General features: G+C 38.5%; 3 protein-coding genes across 6 annotated transcripts in view; all 3 read right to left on the bottom strand.

Annotated features, from left to right (window-relative positions):
* Positions 1–719: 719 nt before the first annotated feature.
* On the bottom strand, positions 720–6,713 carry zgc:92907 (uncharacterized protein LOC436733 homolog). 2 transcript variants are annotated; one of them, XM_053323460.1, is made up of 4 exons: positions 6,510–6,713; positions 4,217–4,379; positions 1,791–1,929; positions 720–1,690 (listed from the first exon to the last, which is right to left on the bottom strand). In XM_053323460.1, the coding sequence occupies exons 1-4, from the start codon at positions 6,588–6,590 to the stop codon at positions 1,579–1,581; spliced, it is 495 nt and encodes a 164-aa protein (XP_053179435.1). In that variant the 5' UTR covers positions 6,591–6,713; the 3' UTR covers positions 720–1,578. The 2 variants fall into 2 exon arrangements, with proteins under 2 accessions (XP_053179435.1, XP_053179436.1); XM_053323461.1 differs by having other exon boundaries at positions 6,496–6,596.
* A 5,475-nt stretch (positions 6,714–12,188) lies between these two features.
* Positions 12,189–16,949, bottom strand: rap2c (RAP2C, member of RAS oncogene family). The gene is made up of 3 exons (XM_053323457.1): positions 16,179–16,949; positions 14,331–14,616; positions 12,189–13,715 (listed from the first exon to the last, which is right to left on the bottom strand). Exons 1-2 carry the CDS (start codon positions 16,449–16,451, stop codon positions 14,338–14,340), a joined length of 552 nt encoding a protein of 183 aa, XP_053179432.1. The 5' UTR covers positions 16,452–16,949; the 3' UTR covers positions 12,189–13,715; positions 14,331–14,337.
* A 2,495-nt stretch (positions 16,950–19,444) lies between these two features.
* The window catches only part of mbnl3 (muscleblind-like splicing regulator 3), a 30,630-nt gene continuing 24,561 nt past the window's right edge, over positions 19,445–25,513 (bottom strand). For all 3 annotated transcript variants that reach the window (XM_053323444.1, XM_053323445.1, XM_053323446.1), the window contains exon 8: positions 19,445–21,935. In XM_053323444.1, coding sequence (XP_053179419.1) covers positions 21,849–21,935 — 87 coding nt within the window. In that variant the 3' untranslated portion in view covers positions 19,445–21,848. The remainder of the gene's footprint in view (positions 21,936–25,513) is intronic.

Raw genomic sequence — 25,513 nt, 5'->3', positions numbered from 1 at the left:
TTAGAAACTAAAGCTCTTACACTTCTTTTTTTGCATTCTGTATAATCGTCAGCTGTGACACATTTGGTTGAACAAAGAAACTAACAAAAGTCGTCTGTCCAAACATGTTTCCTACCAAACTGATCCCTCTGTTTCTACAGAAATTGTTCTAGAAACAAACAGGAGGGGCTTTCCTAAGAAGGAAGTTTATCTGAAGTCCTCTGTGATTTTCCCCCTCAGTGATATGAGATTTGAGTTTAAAGAACCAGTGTGTGGAATTTAGTAGCATCAAGCAGGGAGGTTGCAAAAAACCTGAACCCCCCTCCCCCTCCCCCTCCCCCTCCCCGACTCACCCTCCCCTTGCAGCATGTCAGGGAATCTGAGGTGACCGCAAAACTCATGAAAACAATGAAAGGCCTTCTCTAGAGGCAGTTTGGTTTGTCTGTTCTGGGCTACTGTAGAAACATGGTGGTGCAAGAGGAGGACCTGCTCTCAATGAAGATATAAACGGTTCATTCTAAGCTAACAAAAACAACAATTATTTTCAGGTCATTATTCACAGATTAAAACATACTTATGAATGTTATATTCTATTTCTGCCAAGACCGTTGTGCTAGAGGCCACTAAATTCTACACACTGGTCCTTTAAATGTTTTATCAAACTACCTGATCAGCCATCTATAGCTCGCAAGCAATTTAGGAAATTAACTGCAACAGATTGATCATTAAATGCAGGTGCAATCAGTGTTAGCTTGTTTGACTAGCTGCCCGTTATCAGATGAACACAGCAATTTGTTAAGTTAATCAAAGTGGCTGCTGAAACCTTCTGACTTTTACTCTGTGGTATAAAGTGGACAAAAATGTTTCCTGCTGTGAGTCTAAACTCAGCTTAGAGCAGAACTTGACTACGTGCTGCTGTTCACCCATCATTTCCTGTAAAACAAAACCTCTCCATATGAAGAAAGTGTTGCGTAAAGACATCATGAATCAGCAGCATTAGAGCAACAGCAGTACATTCTCTACAAACAAACTTTTTCTTGATGAGTCGGTCGCTCCACAAAGCTGAAAAAAAGATTTGATCTCTGTCTTCAAAATAAATTAAAAATATCTCAACAGAACTTCATTGAGGATTTCAGCTCCTAATACAAACACAGTATGACTCTTCTCTGCAGGTCAGATGATTTATGACGGCCTCTCATACACTGATCACTTAAGCGGAAGGTGGTGCCTCTTATCTGAGCTAAGAAAACATTTTAAAATGCTCCTGTTTCTCCTGACGTTATGCAGATTTAGGTTTGACTTAGTTGAAAAAGTAGAGAAGAGAAGATTCTACTTTAAATATAAACAGTAAGGGCCAAAACTTCCTCCTTTAAAATGGACACTGTGGTTTGGAGCTATTCAGCATGTCACACCTGAAAAAACAACCAAATGTCAGCGAAGTTCAGAATGTATTATTAACAAATACCCACTGGGTATAAAAATAGAATAAATCATGTTAAACAGCTGTGTACTGTACAATCATAATGTATAAACCATGTATCAACATGATATTGTTGAATTCAGTTTAAGAACATAAGCAGTCCTGTTCAAATTAAAGTTTCACTGGATGCCGAGGGCTTTGTCGAGAAAGTTTGCAAAATTCTTCGGCTGTCCAGGCGGAAAAGGCTGAAGAAGAGACAGATCCATGGTCCTCAGTGTTTCTGTCAAGGTGCTGAAAGATTTATCAAAAGGAAACAAGACCCTCACTTTTATTTTATGCTCATTACATACACATATACTGTTGACTGTATAGACACTATAGGGACACATACCTGCAGGTGCAGTAAAGCAAGTGGGAGTCCATGTGTAGCTGTCTGGCCAGCTCCAGCTGGTGGTTGTCCATCAGCTTGTCATTGACAACGACTAGCAGAGGCTTGTTTGCACCGAGGGCCTCCAAGCAGCTTCCTGCCCCTGAGAATAAACATGACCCACTATTAAAGGAGCAGTCCGTGTTTTTGCTACACTCCGGGAAGCCGCTAGTGTCCAATGATTTTACTCCAGTGTGAAAACCAAACTGCAGAGATTTGAAATATGCTTTAGATTGAATTTATTGTCAGTTGCTTTGTAATGAATGTTTTCTGATAATTATGGATGACACTACAACATGAAATATGTATAAGAACTAGGGCTGTCAGCGTTAATTGCGATTAGATTAATGCAATCCATAACGCGTTAATTTTTTTAAATCGCATTTTAATTTTGCAAGCCTTTTTGTCCCTTCTACTCACCCGTAGACGGCTCCTCTAGCTGTAGCGCTATGCTTTGAAGTGGCCTCCTGCAGTAAACCTACTGCGGTGATGGAAAGTAGGAGAGCTACTGGACTTTTGAACGGCTTGTTTAACTTTAAAAAAACTTAGAGACGGTTCAGTTGACAAGTCAAAAGTAAAATGCAACCTGTGTCAAACGGAGTTTAACTACCACCGGAGTACGTCGAGTTTGAGTTAGCACCTCCACGCTAAACACCCAGGTGCAGCCAAGCGAGCCTCAGCTCCACCAAAGTACCATTTTGGAGTGTGGGAGTCGCAGCAGAGTCGTGATTGATTCCCAGTTAAGACACTCTGGTAAGAAATGCTTTACATTATAGGCTTAAAACTGCCTTGAAATGTAAAATAACAGGATTTTAAACATGCAATCAAAATGAGATTAATCGTGATTAACTATGGAAATTCTGCGATTAATCTTGTTTTAAAAAATTAATCGTTTGACAGCCCTAATAAGAACACATACTTGTACATATTTATACTATGGCCACCACAGAAAAAAAGATGTGGTCATCATCAAATCTTAAGCACATTTTATAACTTATAATATGGGTCATTTCAACTGTTAATTTGGCTAAAAGTTAAAGTATTGTTGTCATGTGTTGTCGTGGCATCAAACCCTGAAGAAAAACAAACACAGACACAGACGTGTGACAGTTTATCTGACAACCGTGACCAAGTTTCAAGTCTTTGCAAGTTGATTTTCACAACTGAGTGACGTAAACCGAAACCAGCAACTTCTGAGAATCTCGATCGATGCACTTAAAAAACAAAACATTTAGTAGGCAAGTAAAGTGTACGTGATTTGAAACTAGCAGGTCTTCTACTAAATTAAGATCTTGTCTTATTTCTTTCCTCCTTGTTTCTTGTTAATAAATTTTTTTGTAAATTGCTTGAAGCTGCAGAATTCTAAGAAGTGCCAACCGTGGCCATGTTGTCACTGATTTCTTGCACCAGCAAAACCTTTTCTACAGGTGTGCACTGTGCAGCTACTGGCAGACAAAATTCGAGCAAAGAAGGAGGAAACACGCCCACACGACTGTCGCTCAAACAAGAAAACACTCCAGATTCAGGTCAGTTTGTGGATTGCATGCTGGCATTTCAGTCAAAGACACACATAAAGCAGATATGCAGTAAATAAGTAAATATGCTGTGTGGGTGAAGACCACTGCTGAGTCATCTGGTGCTGCTTGTGGTTGACCTGACTCTTTTCTCAACCTGCAGGTGGATCGTTAGGCTAACCTCGAACAACTGAGGGCCCCGTTGTGACCCCAGCTTTAAACCTGTGTGCCGCTCCCTCCAGTTCTCACAATTTCCTCACAAACGCCTTTTTTGATTTGCTTCTGTTGCTTCAGTCTTTGCTTTTTCCCACAGTACAACACACACACACACACACACACACACACACACACACACACACACACACACACACACACACACACACACACACACACAGCAGACAAACATCTTTGTCTCGTGCACAGCAGAATGCAGATTACACTGAAATCCACACCCCATATTGTAAATATTTAGTTTGTCTGTTTAATGTGAATGAATAAATTATCTTTAACATGGTGTGTCTCTAACTTCCTGGTGGCAACAGAGCTGGGCCAGAACAGCGCTCAACTACTTTGCCTAATATCTGTTTGTGTACTGTCTTGTTTTTAGCTCTCTGCTTCACGCCCTCATGTTGCACCTGTCTGTGACTGTTTGCACAACACTGACATACCTGCATTTTTTTTGCTTTGAATTCTACACACTCAATGTTGTCTGGATGGGCAATGGGCATGAAAACTACACATTTTAGCTAAAACAAGTTAACTAAAGTGTATTTTTTTAAAAAAACCTGACAAAATATTCTGAAGTTTGATTTATAAAACAACAGTAATGTGTAGCCACTATTTATATCTGCTCAAAGTATTTGATATTTTACTCACCTGCATGACTAATAACGAGGTCAGCTCGCTTCATGTCCTCCGCTATCGAGTCTTTGAATCGAAAAGCCTCCAGTCTGATGTGTGGACAGCTGTCAGCATCTGGAAGAATAGATCCTCTTCCAACCTGAAGAACCAAACGCTCATATCCACGAGATTTTAAAGCCTGTTGGGAGAAAAAAGCAATGACTTTTTAAAAATAAAAGTGGTCAAAAGTTCACACTTATTTCATTCACTTATTTTATAGCAGTAAATTAACCTGGTAATAAAGTAATGTTAAAGACATTTTCAAAGACCAAAGTCCTGGAGAGTTTCAAAGGCTTCAGACCAATATTCAAAACCACTGTGAAGAGTTTAACATGTAAGTATTCTGATATTTAAGTTTCCTATGAGCCATAAAAGGAAACGCACTGAGCTCAAGTTACTTTTCCTTGGAACACCACCTGACACTAGACAGCAGACACACAGGTTCAGTTTCATATTTACTGTTATGTGATAGTAATGGTTTCACACAGATCAGCATGGTTCCAGATTCACTAAGTATGCATGCTGTTTTAACCCCCTTATATACAGCTTTTAGTAGCTTAAAGGTTGGAAATATTCTTCTCCCAAACTGTCTTACAGTGTCAGATATAATTAGCATCAGCTTGTTTCAGCTCTTAACTGAAGCTGTGATTTTATTACTGAGTGGAATATTTAAACCCAAAGACTCTGTGTTTATGTGGCTGCACCATTCCAGCAAAGTGAAATACTCTAGATATCATGTGCATCATTTTATAATCTTTTCACTCAAATTCAGCAAGAAAAATTGGCAAAAATTCAAACTATTTATTGAACAATGTTTGGCTACACAGCATTTGTTTGTAATAGCCAGTCAACCAGCGACTTTGTGAACGAGTTAAAGTTAATATAGAAGGAATGATTACAATTTTGTATATTTAACAAAAAATGTGTTGATTAAAGTGCAACTTTGGAACATTTCTATCAATGGAAATGAAAAATATTTGTAGAAAAATGTTCTTCTTTTTTTGTTTATGGTCTTGTCTTAAATAAATATAACACTGAAACATGTTCTTGATCTAATCATTTCTCCTGTTCATACTGACCATTAGAAGATGCCTTCATAATGAATTTACAATGTAAGTGAGGGGCCAAAATCCACAGTCATCATTCAGTACAAAAATGTATTTAAATGTTTATCTGAAGCTTTGGTGTTCCCCCACCACATACTTCCCCTTACCTGCTAACCAACGTGATTTTGTTGCCTTTGTAACAGTTTGGCCAAGTGACACAAATAAGCTGGTGTGTTTCATTTTATGAAGCTAGAGCAAGTCCGACATACACTACAAGCCTCAATCTCCAAATTTGGTAGCCTCTCCAAAGACATATTTAGACCTTGCAGCTTCTCTCTCTACCTGCTCAGCCTTGGATGTATGACCCACATATCTATTATTATTATTATTATTATTATTATTATTATTATTATTATTATTAATCATTCTTTTTTTTTTGCTCTGTGCAAGTAGTTTTTTTCTTGGGCTTTATGACTTTTCTATGACTTGCTGATACGATTAGGATGCTATTGTTGTGATTGCTACTTCAATCCCTGTATCATACCTCCATTGCTATGATGTGTTAAAAAAATTTTAAATAACTAAATCATTATATGACATTTATGTGAAGCTAATATGAGGCTTCATACTAGTCAAATCAAATCTGTTTTTACTGCCAAAGTCCCTGTTTTCGTTACTAACCCTAAGCTCTCTGCAGCTCAACAGGGGAACACAAAGCAGGAAATTGATGCTGCAAAGACTGTAAATGTGGCAGATAGCCACTTGATATTACTTCTGAAGCATCATATAAGCTTCACATCAACTTTTTAATACATTTTTGCACAAAATGACTGTGTTGACTCTGGATTTTGGCCTCATCATTTCCACTTAAAGCACATTTGAAGGGTTAGGGTAGGACATCATTAATGTTACTAGCACCTTTAACTATGTCTTGTATTTTAAAAGCTTGTTATATTATCCATTGTGTCATATCTTCATCTAAAAGGTAACTAAAGCTGTCAAACAAATGTAGTGCAGTAGAAAGTACTTGTAGCATCAAATGGAAATACTAAAATACAAGCACATCAAAACTGTACTTAAATACAGTACTAATTAACATCTCCCACATGAATATAGTATTGTCCCATGTCAACATTCATAACAGGGAGGATGTACTGGTATTAAAATGCCGTTTTCCTAATAAACACAGTAACCAGGTGTCTTTTATACTTGGCTGGTCTCACCTGAGCAGCTTCAGACGACGTCACGTTTTCAATGAGCTCATCAAAGCTCGTGGTGCCGACCGTCACAAACACGGTCTTCATCGCTGCTCACAGAAAAAGCACTTTTAATCAGTTTTCATGCTTGTTTTGGTGTCATTTTAAACAGTTTTCAGCTCATCTGCATCATCCCACAACAGCACGCCAAGTAAGTGACAGCTACTTCCGCCTCCGGCTGATGACGCCAGCACGTTGAGTATTAAAGCACGTCCTGCCGCCACCTACAGGCCTGGAGCTGCAACGTCAAGTCATACAAACGATAAACAACTCTGAACATACATGGCTAATTACATGAGACAGACAACTTAGATTATATAAAATAATAATAGAATACAGTTTTTATTGTAATGATAAGTCTGCACTCTTCCCATAGTACATCAAATATTTTCAGAGATCACTCTGCAGAGAAATTTTGCATGTTTTCCTTTCATTAGTCCCAAAGCACTATGATGATTTTCCAAACAGTGCCTTTTTAAAAACAACAACAAAAAAGGGTTTCATTTTCCTCCATTCAAGATGTGTGGTTGTTTGATATCAAGTTACTTCACGTCAATACAATGAACAAGCACAATATATTCTCTCGTGAGCAGAGCAAGTAAGTTGGATTTTGGTTGACAGCCAAACCTACAAACCCTCCCCAGAATATCAAAGTGCATATAATGGCAAGCCAAAGGATCTGTAGTTTGTGTTTAAAGGCCTAAAAACTCTGTTTATAATGTGTTTGATCTTTTTTTATTTACAGGAAAAGTAGCACTAATTACTTCTTTTCTGGATAATGATTTACTGTTACATGGTAATGAAAGGTGTTATCTGCTTTTCAGTAATCACTGAAGTTTTGGAGCCAGATGGCAATTATGATTGGACTGCAAATAATTCTCAGGAACTGGAGGACACTGGAGAGCCTCCTTTTGAGGACTGGGTGATAGAGTCAGGCAAAGTAGCAGCATATGTAGCTGGATATGCACCTGGGACACAAGAACTGCCTGCTGTAAATGAGACAAAACTGTCTCCCATCTCTCATGGTTGTGCTCAGCGTCTGCCCACTCATTTTAAATCCAGGCCAACAAGTGACAGTGAGTAAAACGCCTTGTCTCCTTCAAAGGTCTGCCGTCCTTTCAATTTGTGCCAGACAAGCACTCCTGCGAGGCAAAGCACAGGAATCTGGGCAGCATGTGAAGTCCAGACTTCCTGTACCTGAGTATGCAGGTGTATGGCAGCAAACCTGCTGACGGGGCTCCGGAGAGGAATCAGGGCATCAAAGTTTGTACTCGACACTGACGGCTCGGCTCCAGGGGCGCAACTTCACCTCTGGCAACATTTTCACTTCAAGCTCCTTCTGTGATGAACTGTCTCACATCAACTCTTAGGTCAAGACAGAATAGAATAAAACAGAGTAGAATACAGTAGAGTAGAAGAGAGAAGAGTAGAGTAGAGTAGAATACAACAGAGTAAAGTAGAGTACAGTAGAGTGGAATAGAATAGAATATAAAAGAATAGAATAGAATTGAACAGAGTATTGTACAGTACAGTAGAATAGAATAGAATAGAACAGAACAGGACAGAGTACAGTGCAGTACAATACAGTTGAATGGGATAGAATAGAACAGAGTAGAGTAGAGTACAGTAGAATAGAATAGAATAGAACAGGACAGAGTAGAGTACAGTTGAATGGGATAGAATAGGACAGAGTAGAGTATAGTGGAATGGAATAGAGTAGAATAGAATAAAACAGAGTACAGTAGCCTATAGTGGAATAGAATAGAACAGAGTAGAGTGCGATAGAATAGAATAGAACGAAATGGAATAGAGTAGAATGGAATAGAACAAAGCAGAGTACAACAAGAGTGGAATAGAATAGAGTAGAATAGAATAGATTAGACTAGAATGGAATAGAATACAACTGAGTAGAGTAGAATGGAATAGAATTAAACAGAACAAAACTTAATTGAAACAACAACATAAAGACAGACGAGCAGTTATTAAAACATGATGTCACATTATCATTATAAACGGTTCAAGTAAGTTTCTGTGTTAAATCATTCAGTTTCATTGTAGAGTTGAGAACACTGACAGCATTTGAGATGAGGGGAAAAAATGGCTGAAGAGAGGGTGGCTATTTGCCAGGATACTCATCTTCCTCCTCCTTTCTGTGAAAAGTTGGGTCAAGGCCTTATGGGGTTTACAAATGATCCTGCCAGCCATTAACACAATCCTGGAATGTTTATTATTCAATGTATAGTGTAGGTGATCGTACCAGGCAGGAAGATGACACATTGAAGTTGTTGTTGAAAATATACTCACCAGGAAGTACCAAGACATTTAAAGCTTTCCACACATTCAACATGTTGGCCATCAGGTGAAACTGGCTCTGTTTTCAAATCTTGTTCTGTACCCATAAATAATTATTTTATGTTATGGGGCATCATGTTTCAAGAGCCTTAGTGTGGGCAGCTTCATCTAAGAGGGTCGGGTGTCTATTAGAGGCCAGCAAGGCTGTGTCATCAGCATATTTAAGCAATCTAAAATATCTCTCATTGAACATAAATGTGTTAGTAAAAACAGTGAATATCCCGGCTGAAAGAACACGACCTTGTGGATCCCAGTTTCACTCTGGATAGGCAGATGTCTACCTGTAAATCTGGGATTCATTTGGTTACTGAGAGCTATTTTAATGTCCAGATTAGTCATTGAAATACTGAAGTACAATTACAAGATACTTCTACTTCACTTTTCCGCTATTGTGTACTTCTGCTCCACTGCATTGCAGAGAAAGACAGCACATCTTGTTTCCTTAACAGCTGTGAAATCATTTGTACGATTAGCCAGCAAATTTCACAGACAGCGAAATGAATCATAGCCTCCGACGAGCCTCTTTTTCCCTTCTGGTCAGAGACACAAGTTTCTGAATAGTAGGTATAAAAGATTAAAGACATTTATATATTTTGTGTGATAAACACTCTTCTTATATACTATAAACTGACTCTTGGCTGCCTCCTATCCCTGTTCTTGTTATTTTTATTCCATCAACCTTTCATTATATTCTGTATTGTGTGTATAACAGCACTTGTCTTATTGTACTTATGTTTATGTTTTCAGAATGCAGAGTGAATTGTGGGACAATGAAGATCTGAACTAAACTGGAGTTAACAGCTGACTATTAGAGATTAAAGTTTTAATGTACAAATCCTGTAATGCTCTCTAAAATGCAACAGTATACAAATTAAAACTGCAACCTAAAAAGCTGTGTTCATATTACTTCATTACTAACAGGCCTTTTTCATAGCAGAACGTAGTCTTTGACTGTTTACTGTTCCAATCAGCCGGGACAGTGTGACAGTGAGTCACCACGCACAACAGCAGCACCCTGAAACTGACACCTTCATTCATTTTACTGTTAACACCTATACTTTTATGATTAGCAAGTCAACATGTCAAATGATGAAAGGTAACAATCTAGTAATATGCTATCGTAACACTGATGTAAATCATTCTGCAGCATAATGATACTTCTGTTCTTTTACTGAACAAAATATTGAATGCACAATCTTTACTTTTAATGTGAATTTTTATGTTGCAGTATTACTACTTTTACTTAAAGGACAGGTTCACAGTCTTCCAAAACAACAGTCAGAAGTCCAAATGAACACCGAAACAGGTCGTTTTATTTTTTTTACTGAAATCATTCCTCTTGTTCATAATGACCATTAGAAGATAGCTTCATAATGCACTTTCAATGTAAGTGATGGGAGACAAAATCCACTGTCCTCCTTCTGTGCAAAAATGTGTTCCAAAGTTTATCTGAAGCTAATATGAAGCTTCAGCCATCAAAACCAGTCAAATCCAGTAGATATCTTTAAACGTTAATCTTCTTAGAGCCAGAGTCTCTCTTTTTGTTACTATACTTCCACCACAGTTCAACAGTGAAACACAAAGAGGGAATTTGATGCTAAAACAACTGTAAATGTGGCAGATATCCTCTTGATATGACTAACTTGACTGCTGAAGCCTCATATAAGCTTCAGATAAACTTTCAAATACATTTTTTCTCCACAAAATGACTGTGTGGACACATCCTCATCATTTACATTGAAAGCACATTTGAAGGGGATCTTGTAATAACCGGTATGAACAGGAGGAATAATTACAGCCAGGAAAACACCCGACTGTTTTAGGAAACTCTTGAAAAACCATGAAGCCATCCTTTAATGATCTGAAAACTCTGTACACCCCGGAAAGTTAAGTGCAGTTTAGGTGTTTTGTCAACCAGATTAATCCCAAGAAAAAACATCTTTAACTCATAAATCAACAAAGCTGTGCTTATTGGAAAACTAATCACGAACAGTGCAGAGCTTCTCACGTTACTTGATGCTTGTTTTCAAAGGGTCCCACACTGGTTTACTTGACTCTAAGAACAATAGGATACTACACAGCACAGATATGTCACTGTGAGTACCAGAAGAAATGGAAATGGTCATCATTCACAGCAAAAACACAAAACTACTTTTTGCTGGCACACAATGTAGACTGCAGGCAGCTGACAGTCTCTAGTGTATATTTCTCTTATGGTGCAGACTGAGATGAACCTAACATGGGAGCCAACAGGATAAGACGATGAAATGGAAGTTCCCCACCACCACCACCACCACCACCCTCAAGGAGCTTGAAGGAGGTGTGGTGAGCCAGCTGATTCAGAAACGTCAGCGCTCTCCTCACACGGCAGCTGCTGCCAGCTCACTGAAGGGTGCAGAGTCTAGCACCCAGCAGCTCCACCTGCCAACCGCAGAGCAAGAGGAAGGAGAAGCAGCTTTGTAATCTGTAGGGTGTGAAAAATGCACATTTGCAAAGCACCCGTCAAACATTACTGCACTCCTGCCAGTCCGGTTCTTGAACAAACAAACACAGCAAAAAGGAAGTGGAAAGTGCAGCCAGTTTCTAATAAGATATTTTTAGACAACAAGACTTCAGATGAACTGCCTTGACACAACCAGAAACTTCCACTTACATCACCAACTAAACTATCTCTCTGCTGGTCTTAGTAGCTGTGCTGGAGCTTTTTTAAGTCATATCGATTTATCTTCATCTGTAGAGGGGGGGGGGGGGGTTTGCTCAGTTGTTGTGTTGGCATCCATCTTGGCAGACTTCTTTACAACCGCTATCTGCCGATGAAGATCAAGTCATGTGAGTCAAGGTTTCAGAACAGCTGCTAAATTGATCATGTGGTAGAACTGTTTTCCCTTACAGTCACAAACCAACTTTGCAATACTTTGAACACAATGTCATCATGTGGGGTCAATTTGTATGAAAATTGTTTACGTTTCACTTACGACATAAAAAGTTATAAATAAGATCATGTGGTGTTTAATGGTTGCTTAGAAAGAATCAGGACTTTACGGGATTATTGTAACTGTCTATGAATCTATAAATGTTTTAAAGTGATGGATTCATTTAGTCTATAAAAAGTGAGACAACAACTGAAATTTAAAATTGTTATCTGATTAGTTTTAAATGCAATGATAGGTTATTTTAATCTGAAAGGCTGCAACCAAGATATTACTCAAGAATATTTGCTTTATAACTGACTCAAACAATCATTTGAGCTCCACAAAACCAGTCAAAATTGGCACAAGAATTGTATGTAACCGTTGCCAGTTTAAGAAAAGGGTTAACGTGCTTTACAGTAGCATAACCAAGAAGATGTGTCTGACCACTGAAGTCCCTGCTGCTGTAGAGAACACGAGAGAAATGATCAGATTATGGTCAGCAGGAGGGAAACTCAGAGCTTGGTTGTTTGTTAAAGATGAAACTTTAACTGTGTCTCATGACGAAAGCAGAAAGGCCAACATGTTTTATTACCAGATGATAACAGCGGGTTTGTCTTAAGAGAGAAAAAAAAAGAAACATGAGACCAGGGTGCAACAGAAATTATTTAAGGCTCTGTTAAATTCTCATCTTAAAAAACAAAAAAAAAAACAATATACCATATATCCTGAAAAGTCACGAAAAGCAAAAAAAAAAAAAAAACCTAGTATAAAATTAAATGTTTAAAACTGGCTACCCATGTCATTAGTTTTTAATAAATAGGTTACTATGAGAAAAAAAAAAAGAATACAATGTTAAATCTGCTTAAATGTGCCAGAACTTTTATCAAACCACATTGCAGCGGGAGTTATTTTATGACACGAATAAGCGTCTCCTGGATTTGAAGCAACACACATCATGGAGTCAAACACAAATATGCACCGTGAGCTTCCTTTGGTCGTTCCAAAATCATTCTCCGACAGAGACTCCTCAAGAAAAAACTGGATATTGGAAGACCTCCTGCCTCTGCGTGGCTCATGCCTTGTACAGCACAGCAATAAAGTTTCAGATGTTTGACATAATTCAGGCTAAAAACAGTAAAATGGCTCTTCTTATCACTTCAAGTTGATTTAGTAAGACATTTTCAATTTTGAGCATGCCTAGTTTCGGTTGAGATAAGCTGCCTCAGGCTACTGCGATAAAAAAAAAAGGAAGATTCTTAAAATTTATACCAGAGGGTGGATAAAATGACCATCCCTTTCTTGAAAATGTCACAGGTTTAATCAAAATTCCTCGAGCTTAAAAGCTTAAGTTTGTGTGAGAAGTGTAATTCAAAGTTTGCTGAATAAAACGAGCTGTAAACCTGGGCAGCAACTCATGAGCTCCTTAAGTATGCATGCTGAAAAGTCAAAATGTGTCAATAATATGAAATACTTTTTCAAACTCCAAACTTGAGACATAATACAATTAATAATAAAGTATATAATAGTGCTTAAAGCAGCTTTAAAAAGAAGCTGCAACCTCACAAACACTCTTGCTTATTACTTCAGGGATACTTCCGACTAAAAGGAGAAAAAAAAAAGAGAGAGAGAGAGAGACTGAAATTCACAGATGGTCGTCCAAGCTTGCTCCAAGTCAGTCTATCTTCTGAAGAACAGCTCCATCCCAGGACATCACAAAGGCCGTTAAGGTTGCAGCAGAAAACGTCTTCTAACAGTTATGATATCAAAAATAGGAACGACGTCTTTCCTGTCAGATGCTCTGTGACAGAGTCAACTTCACCAGCTGCGGTAAAGTTTTGTCAGTATAGTCAAAAGTTTGGTTGTTCATGGTTCATCAAAATGCTTGCGGTGATCCACACAGATGGTGCATCTAAAAAAAGAAAAAAAAAAACAGAAAAGGAGAAGAGATAATTATTACAACAAGTCTAAAAAGGTCAAAACTGGCATTCTCAGTCTGCATCTGTGCCAGTGGTGCTTAGCGCAGGCAACATTTCTCACAGAATCTAAAGTGAACTTCCTGTTTTGGAACATAATTTCTTTTTCAGGATGTTCCATTTTCCTCTTTCTACGGCTCGGCTCACAGGACTGTCTGCTTCATTAGTCTCTACTCTTTGGGGGCTTTTTCCCCTCCCGCCCCTGAGCTGCTCAGACAGTTGTGATCTTCATGCCACATACTTTCTGCGATCTTATGATAACAAGCTAAACCAACGGTTTGTGCAGAGCAGCACCACCCACTCGTCCTTCTCACTTCCAGCTGAATCTCTCCTCTGCTCTCCCTCGCACTGCATTGAAGCACCACACAGTCATCCATGTGTCACATTTCTCCTCAGCTTGTGAACCATTTTTACACCGGCACCGCAGGGACATTTCATCACTTCTTGTAAAATTAGTGACCAACCAACTGTGCTGTGTTTGGAAGGTCTGTGGTGCAGCCTGAGTGTGAATCTAAGCATGCAAAGGAGGACGAGAACAGAAGTGTCCATACCTCTTCTTCACTGTACCACACAGGCAGTGCAGCACTGTTCCTGCTTCTCCGGCAGCGTGGAATAATTCATCTGTCGGACTATCTCAGCGAACAGCTCGTCCACCATGGTCTTGCTCTTGGCAGAAGTTTCAATAAAAGGGCAGCCCCACTCTTGAGCCAGAGCTCGCCCGTCTGACCCTGCGACCTCGCGCTCAGACTCCAGGTCGACTTTGTTCCCCACCAGGATCAACGGCACCTTCTCAAAGCGCTTCACTCGCACTATTTGGTCTCGCATTGGTCTTATGTCCTGAAAGACGAAAGAAGAAAGGAGCATGAGCATGTTAGTTTCCCTAAAAATCACACAGTGATGTATAGGGTGGGGATTAAATCAGTATGAGTCTATAGTTGTGTCCTAATCCTGTGAGCAGGTTTTGGTTGGCAGTCCGTTCACACTAAAAAAGTGAAAAAATTAAGCATAAGCCAAAAAAAGTCACCCTTCGAAACCCTAAAACCTGTTGATCTTTGACAGAGGCTGTTTCACCTCAGACACTTGCATATCATCACTGCCTGGTATGGAAACAGCACTGAACAGGACCACAAGGCCCTGCAAAGAGTGGTTAGTTTGGTTGAACATACAACAAGTGGTGCTCGACCCTGTCTTAAAGATATTTACACCAGGCGCTCCAAGTATAAGATTAGGAGAATCATCAAAGATCCAAACCACTGCTGCGGTCAGACCTGGTTTTTTTTGACCTCATAGTTGGATTCTGTAACATTTTTACACCCCTTCTGGGATTAATAAAGTATCTATTTATCTATATCTATCCATCCATGTAGTTAGTTCAACACTATTCCATATCTTCTATTGCTCTGCAGTTACAAAGATAGTGTTTTATAGTAGATCAATGTTTTGCTATAAATCAGATATTATACTCCAGATCCCTATTTTAAGATCCTAATACACCATGAGAGCACCACATTGTGTGTTAACTTAACTATGGTAGCAACAGGTTACAATGAACAGGAGTCACAGGATGGTGCATGGATCTGAAATAACAGCACTAACAACATAGGTACTGTTCATCAGACCTTTATGCAACAACTTAAAACCCTGATCGCCTTTCTGTGTGTGCATTTTAAAGTCCCCCTCCACTCAAAAATTGATTTTTCTTCTTGTTCCTTCACTTGGATGTTTGAGCTTCACTGCACAGAACAACGTATTGTTTCACACCAGAAGAAACTGATTTCATGTTCATCCGATTTTAGGTGGCGGGCCTACGGGCAGGATTTAGGACATCACAAATAGTATGGAGGCCCATAATGGTCCGATATTCAGATGAGTGGGAAGAGACTTTATAGTGAATCAGGAGACATTCTTCTTATATATTATTATAAATCCATTATAATTTATTCATCATGATCCATGTTGTATTTCTGTAATTTATCTTTCTTTTTCTATTATGTACACACAATATCTATTAGACATCTATCTGTCTTGGGAGAGGGATCCCTCCCCTGTTGCTCTTCCTGAGGTTTCCTCCATTTTGTTCCCTGTTGGAGTTTTTTTAGGGAGTTTCCTGCTTACTACTCAAGAGTTTAAGGACAGAGGGTGAACATTACTGTACTCACTGTAAAGTCCCCTGAGGCAGATATTGGGCCATACACATAAACTTCACACGACATTTGCATATTAATAGAGTCTGGGATTTTTAATGAGTGAGAAGCAGGGGGTCATTTTAAGGATTTTAACAAGATGCTTGAATTTTTTTGTGGAGGAACAAATGTCAGACAAATATTAATATTCAAAATATTTTACATACATCATAAACATGCATAGAAGGGTCTTTAAGTTGTGAGTGTGTGAGCTACCTGGAAGGACTGCTGGTTGACCAGGCTGTAGACCAGGATGAAGCCCTGCCCGTTCTTGATGTACAGGTCTCTCATGGAGGCGAACTGCTCGGTCCCCGCCGTGTCCAGGATCTCCAGCACGGAGGGAGAGGAGTCCACTTCGATCTCCTTTCGGTAGAAGTCCTCGATGGTCGGGTCGTACTTCTCGATGAAGGTACCGGTGACAAACTGGACGGTCAGCGCGGACTTGCCGACGCCGCCGCTGCCCAGCACCACCACTTTATACTCTTTCATTTGAGGCGGGGAGGCTAAACGGAGCAGCTAACGACGGAGCGAAGAAACATTCATCAGGCCTTTTAAACAAGCAGAATGTTAGGTGATACACAGGAGCCCCTCTTCTTTCACTTTAACCCGACCCCAGCGTTCATACTCAAGTTAGGACCGACCACCGTTAGCTGGACGTGAGCCCCATGCTCCAAGCTTCTTTACCGGGTAACTTTCTGCCTCTGCCTACACACACGGAGCTGCTCGTCCTCTTACCGACAGCATGCCCCTCACACAGCGGCCCGCAGCGCTGTCCGTGTCCGTCTGTCTCGGCCTGGTCCCGGCCTGGTTCCGGCCCCTCGGCCCCGGTGTGTGCGCTATCGACGGACGCACCGCTGAGTCAAAGTTAAGCTCCGAGGGTCCATGGAGGGGGGTGTTGCTGCTCCAGTGTGTGCTTAACACCGCACTGGGCAGGTTTTTATTACAGAAAGAAAAGATTTTTTTTCTCTCCTCCAACTGCTTCCCTGAATCTAAAAGCCTCGTTTCCGCTAACCAGAACACTTCCGGTTGTGTTTTTTTCTATTAGTTCCGCTTCCGGTGTTCCGTCATTTTTGGTGACCCATCAGATTCTGTGACCTGCAATGCTGGAAGCTATGGTTGGAAGAAGAAGTACATAAGATTCTTTATTTCACCCTCCTTTTGTCCTTGGGTCAATTTTTAGACCCAGGAGGAGGTATGCTTTCATTTAATGAGGCCTATTGACAATAATTTCTAAAATATGTGTAAAACCTGTGATAATAAGTTTGGAATGAAGTTGGCTAAAAAAAAAGTCTAATTTATACCTTATACTTTATAATTAGTCAGGCCAAACTGGGTAAATTTTGACCCGAGAGGACAAAAGTTGCATGGTCAATGGGAAGACAACAGGAGTGGTAAGGAAAAGTATCAATACCACAATGTAAAATTACGTCATTACAAGTAAACATCCTGCATCATACTTGATAAGATAAGATAAAATAAGATATGATAAGATAAGACGTATCACCCTTGGGAGAAATTCAAATTGACACACCAGTGGGGAAAAAGTAGCAGCGTGTGAGTGAAATTGATAAAGTAAAATAAAATAAAATAAAATACTACACAATTTTATTGGTCACCAAATTCAGTGTCACACCAGTTATGTGAGAGTATGAATCATCTTCATTGGCGTGTTCATACATATTACTCTGGTTTAATGGCTCTGTGTACAAAAATAACTTCATACACAACAATCTTCAGTAATACACAGAAAGAAAGACTAAATACAGATAAAACCGTTTCTATGCAATAGGCTATAAATAGTGCAAAGAAGTGAAGAGTGCTGAGATAAATATTAAATGGTAAAAAAATGATTTTATATACATACAAGATGACACCAGGGGTCATCACAATACAGCCTGCTCAGACATACACCAGTGAGTAAAATGTGCAATGTATCATATTCTCTACAGCAATAAGCCATAGATATAATAATAATATATAAAACTACACATAATTTATATAGCACTTATTGTTTGGTTAAAACATTTAAGTTCTGCAGTGAAGCAGTTTAACCAGACAATTAAAATAAAACAATGAAATACCCCTAGTATAAGATTAAAACAATAAAACAGACATGACATGCTGGAAATAAAACAGTGTGGTAACAATAAAATCAAAGCCTTTCTAAGAAGATACATTTTGAGAAGTGATTCAAAAGATATCACAGATTCTGCAAGTTTAAAATCTTCAGGCAGGGAGTTGCTTAATATACCTAATGTACACTGTACAGGTTCATAAATATTCAAGTCCACATGAACATTGAAAGAGGCTTTCCTCTCTGTAATCATTCCCTCTGTTCATACTGACTGTTAAAAGATCCTCTTCAAACTTTCAACATAAGTGATGGAGGCCAAAATCCAAAGTGGGTCCACGCAGTCAATTTGTGCAACAATGGATTTAAAGGTTTATCTGAAGCTTAAATGAGGCTTCAGCAGTCAGAGTTAGTCATATCAAGAGGATATCTGACACATTTACAGTCCTTTTAGCATCAAACTCCCTCTTTGTGTTTCACTGTTGAGCTGTGGTGGTGGTAACAAAAAGAGAGATGTTGGCTCTACTCGATTGAAGTCATTTGGATGGCTGAAGCTTCATATTAGCTTCACATAAACTTTTAAATACATTTTGCACAGGATGACTGTGGATTCCCCCCCCGCCGCCCCAATCACTCACATTGTAAGTGCATTATTATTGAATCTTCTAAAGGTCAGTATGAACAGGAGGAATGATTACAGCGAGAAAAAACAGTTTCAATGTTTATTAAGGCTCCTGACTGCTTGTGATGAGATTTGTGAACTGTCTTTTAAGACAATTCTTATAATGCACATGAAATAATGGGAAAGCTTCACAAGTGCTACAAACATGACCAAATCATTCAATTTAATTTAGAATTAAAAAAAATGTTGAATTGTGAAAACTGTTCATATAATTGATCAATTTAACCATTTATTAATCAGATATCATTTAAGCTTTCATAACTGCTAGTCTTACCTATTGGGAAGAATCATTTCATTTAACTTTGTTGAATTCAACCACACAAACGAGCGCACTTTTGACCAATCAGCATGTTATCACTTGACTCTTTATCTCTAATGTTTATGTTCCTTTTGCTTTTTGCACATTGATGCTCCAATAATTACACACAATTATAAAATCAAACAAAACAGTACTTTGATTTGGTCTGATATGCTAGCTGATAATGTCTGTAATTCAAATTAAACATTGTAGTTCAAAACGTTTAAGTATTGCTATCACTGAATGAGCTGATTTCCAGTTTCTGATGCAATATTTCTACATTCATGTGACATCCATTAGTTCACCTGTAAATCTAATGTTCATATTAACACAATCAACAGTCATGCACTGGTACACCAACACCTTATAATCCATAAATGTATCATAGGTTAAGCAAAAATAGAGTAACAAAACACACTACAAGGAGATCACAATTATGTGTTTTATTAAAGGTCAAACAGAAATCGCAGAACTCATCATAGGCACATTAACTTACTCTTAATAGCTATACACTGCAAAATAAATTGGCATGTAGCACAGCAGCACATACAAGCACCACAAGCAGAAAACAGAGTGAAACGATAGGTGACTAAGAAACAGCAGTCACTTTCAAGTCTGTCCTAGAGTGTCAGAAAGAGTTTTTCATATGGCTTAGTCCTGAACAGTCTTTGGCCCTCGTCACCTCCCGCAGGTTTGCCATTCAAGTCTGGCACTTCGATTGTACCCAATTTAATGACAGCTCACCAACAAAAGGATTTAAAATAAAGGGATACACTTTACACACAATTAATACATGTACTGTTTTTGAGATTTAAATGTTGATCATAAACAAAACAAAACAATAAAATCATATTTTGCATGATAAAGGCACAATTACAACTGAACTGCTTTAAATGAATGGTAACAATTAATCAATTTAATAATAATATCACTCTAAAAAATAAATGCGTTTGTTGGCAACTGGAAACCCACATATGTATGTTAAGTCCACTCCACAATCACTTTTCCCCCGTACATTGAGACAGTAGTGATGATGAGAGCTGGTGAGTCAAAGTAGAGAAGCTTTGGTGAGTTGTGGGTACACGTCGAACAGAACAGAGACCTGTCTCTGTGCACAGACCCTTGGAAGTCAATATTCAACAGTCAGAGGGCTGTGAACCGATTCACCAGGATGACTCAGTCCATCCACCACTAGGACAAGTGCCATGGCAACAAAATCGCTGGCTTTAAGAGCAATTGAAGAGCATCATATGTCCAAATCTGCAGGAACAGAGTTGTGTAAGGATGTTGCTGCTGCTGCAAGAGTAACATCGGAAAACCAGGTTGCAATTTTGACTGTAATCCTGAGGAGAATTCAGATTTATTATTGTTTTGGATAATGACACCAAGGGAGCAAATAATAACTCATTTCACAAAATGACAGAAATGAATGTGAACTTTAAACCCTGTGTACAAATCTCACACCAGAGTCCTCCTGTAGTCTGATCTGTGTCTGATCTTATTTTCTGGGCTGCTTTTCTACAGACAGCCTGTAGGTGGAGCTACTCTGTGCTTTATGTTGGTGCATTACTATGTGCACCTGCATGTTGGTGTGTATTCATGAGCTATGGGCAAGGTAAGCACTGTTCATCACATATATATTCCAGTTTAACTGTTACTTTTAATCCACCTTTCTTGTTTGATGTTAGGGTCAGACATTGTTGGACCAAAATTGCTTCTGTAAATGAACTGATAAAAGCTTGTTTTTAAAAGCAAACCATTCGTGGTTCACAGCTAGGCAATGTCATGCTTGGCAAAGAACAGGGCTCTAGCAAACAAAAAAACTAACAAACAAAAGGACATGAAGCAATCTTTTTTACTATAATAAAATGATAGACATACTCATCATTAACGCTACATTGATTTGATTTTTAATCAACTCTTTTATCTATATTTATTCAAAATAAATTTTGAGTATTCTGACATAGTTATGTACATAAGTGCAAACAAGGTGAACATCACACATTCGTATACACCACGGCAAGGATCGACATCACCCAGCACAGCTGGGCAGGAAGAGGCTTCTGGACCACCTTCTTGGCCGAAACTGAAACAGAACTCACTGACGAAGGTTTGCACCTCCATACAGAGACAGCCGTTTGTATTTGAATTTGACAGAAAACAGATGAAGAATTCAAATCTCGCGTTCAGTCCAAAAGCCTCTTTACCTCCCTGACAGATAGGTGTTTGCTTTAAAAGCCAAAATCCATTCGTATTTTTTTCAAAAACACCATGTACAAGAACGGAAAAAACAATTAAGCTCAAATAAACAAAACAAAATAAACACCTGATCTCCCCTAAGGACCTTTGGATATTACAAGGAATTTAAGTTTTCCATACAAAATATTTAATCATGTCGCAATTACAAGACAAACTAATTAGACATTCCCTTTTTGAATAAGTTAGTGATGTATGTCATTTCAATTCATGTGAAAAAATTCACAATTAGGGTAATAGAAAGGTAGCCATGTTGTCATTTTGTTGCCATAGCAACAGCAACTATTACCATTAACAATGACTCCATCATTGTATACAAATGTAGATTCTCTTATTATACCTTTTTTTGTTGGTCTACACAAACTATTAACTATGTATAAATGATTTTTTTTGTTTCCATGCTGTGTTTTTTTAAAATGTCAAATAAAAAAAGCTAAACTTACCATTAATACATGTCATTTTTATACACAGCTATCACATCTTTATACAGTGAACGAGAAATAAGGCCCTTTGTTTGTACCCCGGGAACCAGAAGTATGCTCGGGACCGAATGAACTGTCCACATGCTAAAGGATCTGGTCACTGGAAACAATGAACAGAGCATTTTGCATATTCCAGGCAGACACAGACTAATGATTCATGACTGTATGTGAGAATACAGCGGGCCTTAAGGAGGATGAGAAAGGGAAAGAGGTAAAAACAAACTTGAAATTTTCTCGTGCCACACTGCAGTTCCCCATGCTAACACACTCTTGTGCATCAATACATATGTCTAAATGTACTTAAAATTCAAATGCCCTCAAGAGGCACAATTTATTAATCAAGTATTCTGTTATTTCCAGCTGACAGCAGTAAGTGAAGGCATAATGACGTGAAGTTGGGAGGAGACTAGAGGGAGGGGGTTTCTTGGCTGGACAAAGCTAGTCTTTCAAAGCTGTAAGATTTAGACAAACTCAATTTGCCTGAACATTCGAATTATCAGTTTCATTAAGTAAGAGAGGAACATTTCTGATGAAAACCTTCAAAGATTTGAAAAACTGTCGTCATGGCCACCACTCAACACACTCAAACACAGAGGTAAAGGAGGAGTAGTCTTATACTGAAAAGTATATTTCTTTAGAGATAACCATGTATTGTTTGAAATAAAATAAATAAAATATTAAAAGTAAATGATAGTTTAAAGAAGTATAAATACATTTTAGGAAAAGCGCTTATTCGCTTTCTTGAGAGGATTGATACCACTCTCATGTCTGTACACGAGACTGTTAGGTTAGCTTAGCATAAAGACTGGAAACATGTGAAAACAGTTAGCCTGGCTCTGTCCACAGGTTAAAATAGTCGTCCAGCACCTCTAAGGCTCACTGATGAACAAGTTATATCTTGTTTGATCAATCTAAATAAAAGTTAAAATGACTATTTCTTGATTATATCTCTGGTTGCTTGGCAACCTCGCTGGGACAACGAGAATCCAGATCGTCACTGTGTCTGGCTGTTGTCAGAAACAGTGACGTCATGTAACCCTCCCTACAGCTACAATCAGATACAACACAACTTGTAAATCTTAAAGATAATTCGGACATTTTAACATTTGGACAATTCTAGCTAATGTCCAATGCTTCCAGTGCTCATGCTAAGTTAATCAAATGCTGGCTCTTGCTTCATATTTAACATTTAACTCATTCTGTGTCTGACTGACAGATGTAGAGAATTTTCGCATCTATAAAATGTGACGCATTGCATTGTGGTATTGTTATCAGAAAATGCTCTTACACTTTTTTGCATTATTGTGGACATTTTCAGGGTTTTATGTAGTGGATACATTTCTACACCCAGAATTTAGACACATACAAAATGTCGGACAGTAAACAGTGTTATAGTTGTAACAGTTAGTTGATGAATTGATTAGTTGCCAAATATCAAATTAATATTTTCTGGTTTCTTCTGTCTTGTATAGAACAATCTTTGGGTTGTGGGCTGAATTAATCAATCAAGTGAGAAATAATCCACAGTAATCAATAATATATTGAATTTAAATAATTGTTGGCTGCAGCCCTCCATAGTGCACTGTACACTAGACAGTGAGTGATATTAAGTATTTGTCCTTCAATCTAACTCAGCACAAAAGCAAATAAACATATTGTCCCTCAAAAGGGATGCATTTGTATTAATTGAGCGTGAAATAAAAGGATGATTTCTACAGTTCAGGGAGGGCACTGAAAGGGATCCACTGAAACCCAGGTCAATCCTCAAGACCTGTGCTTCTGGCTTGGCCCTGTCCAACAGTGAAGGGTGTTCAAGCTTGGGAAGCCAATGAGGGATCATGTCCTTGTTGCAGCACTAGTGACTCCATCTGAATGATCTGTCTATATTGTGTACTTCTGTGTACACCCTCCACAGACTAAGTAAACACTGCAGTGCAGCGTGAACGGACCTCGACATCATTTGAAAAAGAGAAAACCAAAAAGGGGAGCACACAGATTTTCTCAGTTTTTTGCCCATTGATTATACCGCAGTTTATAGGTGCATTTTGGGCACTTTAGGTACATAATAGTACTTTTGAAGGTAGGGGTACAAAAATTGACTTGCAGTAAAGGGTACTGTAATGTACCTGTATGGTGTACATTTGTACTTCAAAAAGTACAATTCTGCTCTACCTTTTCTGAGAGTGAAAGATATTTCTAAAAGTAGTCACACCACCCACTGACATTAAATATAAATCTATATAACAATACACATACTTTTATATGTCTTAACACAGTATCAGCATGGTACCTATGTGACCTCAGAAGGAGTGTCTATATATAGTGAATCATTACATATCAACATGCCAGTCTTTTAGAGGGGCATGTCTAGAGTTTTTGCATTAGATACATTCACAACACGATAACATTATTTAGAATGAATAATGTTCTGTGTGAAATGCCGTAATATCTGCAGCATTTACAACTAACCAAATATGTGATTCATTGTCTCTTCAACACACGTACGTATGCACACAACTCACTGTATCATTTTTATACACTAACAATAAGACAGCACAGCTGTCTCGGAGAAGAAACTAATACAGATGTTATTTACTACTATAATAATGTACCAAATAACACGTTTATCTGTGAGCGCTCGTCTGTTCTTACAGTGTATCGACAGTGGTGGTTTGAGGAGACTTGAAAGAGGCACATTTGAATTTGGATAAAAGTGATTTCAGCCCAGTTTCCAAAGCTGTCAAGTTTAATTTTATACGCCTGCAGAGCGATTCCTGCCTGGACATTTGAACACCAAAAATCCAGCTGGTTTGTAATTTCTTTCTTTCTTTCTTTTTTTAACCACTAGACATCAAACAGGTGAATTATTCCTCCATCAACTGAGTTAACCATGACTCAGCTCCACTCCACTCAACAACTGTGGCTTCTGTATTTAGAGTCTGACGACTTTTGACATAAAGGACACATCAGTAAAAAAGACGACACATTTCAAAGTCAGACAGGACGTTTTCAAGTTCTCAGCTTTCTCCCTGAAGAGCCATAAAACATAAAAATCTTGTGCCACTTATTCAATCCAAACGCCTCGCAAAAGGAGGAAATTACACAACAAATCTCTAAACAAATCTCTGCATTTGAGACGGAAACATTTATTTGGAGGAATTATTCTGCTATTGCGTTAAATGGGGGAGCTCTTTGCATATACTGCAGCCTCGCTTGGAACATACTGTACAGTCTTTGGGCACAACAGCAGGAAACAAATCCAGCTTCTGTCTTATGGAATAATTCAGATTTCAGGTGAAAAGCATAAGATTTCAAAAAGCCCATAATCTTAGATCTCACCCTCGCAAATTGATAATTTTGTTAAGTTTTGTTATGTAAGAAGTTATCGCCTGTAGATTGTCTTTCTCTTACATGGTGAAGCCAACACACCATGTTTGGATTTCAAATCATGGAGAAAACAGGACACACAGACTATTTCCTGGTACAACCAAACAACGACAACTGATCAGACATCATGACTCGAGATACTTCATCGCTCAAATTCAAATGTTTTAATAATTTAACCTGTCTGGCTCATTACTGATAAGAATTAAACAGAGACAGACCTTCACACAGAGAACATGAACGCTCCTGCTTAAGGCAGTTTGTCTCTTAAATCAGATAATTAAAAAACACATTCTTAAAAATCTCTCCAGTCAGCCTCTTCAGAAGTGATTAAATCCTTATTTTAAAGCCAATTAGTCTTTTTTAAAGGTTGTCACA

Source organism: Scomber japonicus, chromosome 8 (assembly GCF_027409825.1).
Source record: "Scomber japonicus isolate fScoJap1 chromosome 8, fScoJap1.pri, whole genome shotgun sequence".
NCBI classification, from domain to species: Eukaryota; Metazoa; Chordata; class Actinopteri; order Scombriformes; family Scombridae; genus Scomber; species Scomber japonicus.
Note: the sequence above shows the minus strand (reverse complement) of the source record. Positions and strands in the feature narration are given on the sequence as shown.

Coding starts and splice junctions, on each gene's coding strand:
- rap2c (XM_053323457.1), bottom strand. CDS start 16,451: ATGAAAGAGTATAAAGTGGTGGTGCTGGGCAGCGGCGGCGTCGGCAAG. Junction 14,617..16,178: donor TCAACCAGCAGTCCTTCCAG/GTAGCTCACACA, acceptor TTCGTCTTTCAG/GACATAAGACCAATGCGAGA.
- zgc:92907 (XM_053323460.1), bottom strand. CDS start 6,590: ATGAAGACCGTGTTTGTGACGGTCGGCACCACGAGCTTTGATGAGCTC. Junction 1,930..4,216: donor CCTCGTTATTAGTCATGCAG/GTGAGTAAAATA, acceptor GTTTATTCTCAG/GGGCAGGAAGCTGCTTGGAG. Junction 1,691..1,790: donor TTGCTTTACTGCACCTGCAG/GTATGTGTCCCT, acceptor TAAATCTTTCAG/CACCTTGACAGAAACACTGA.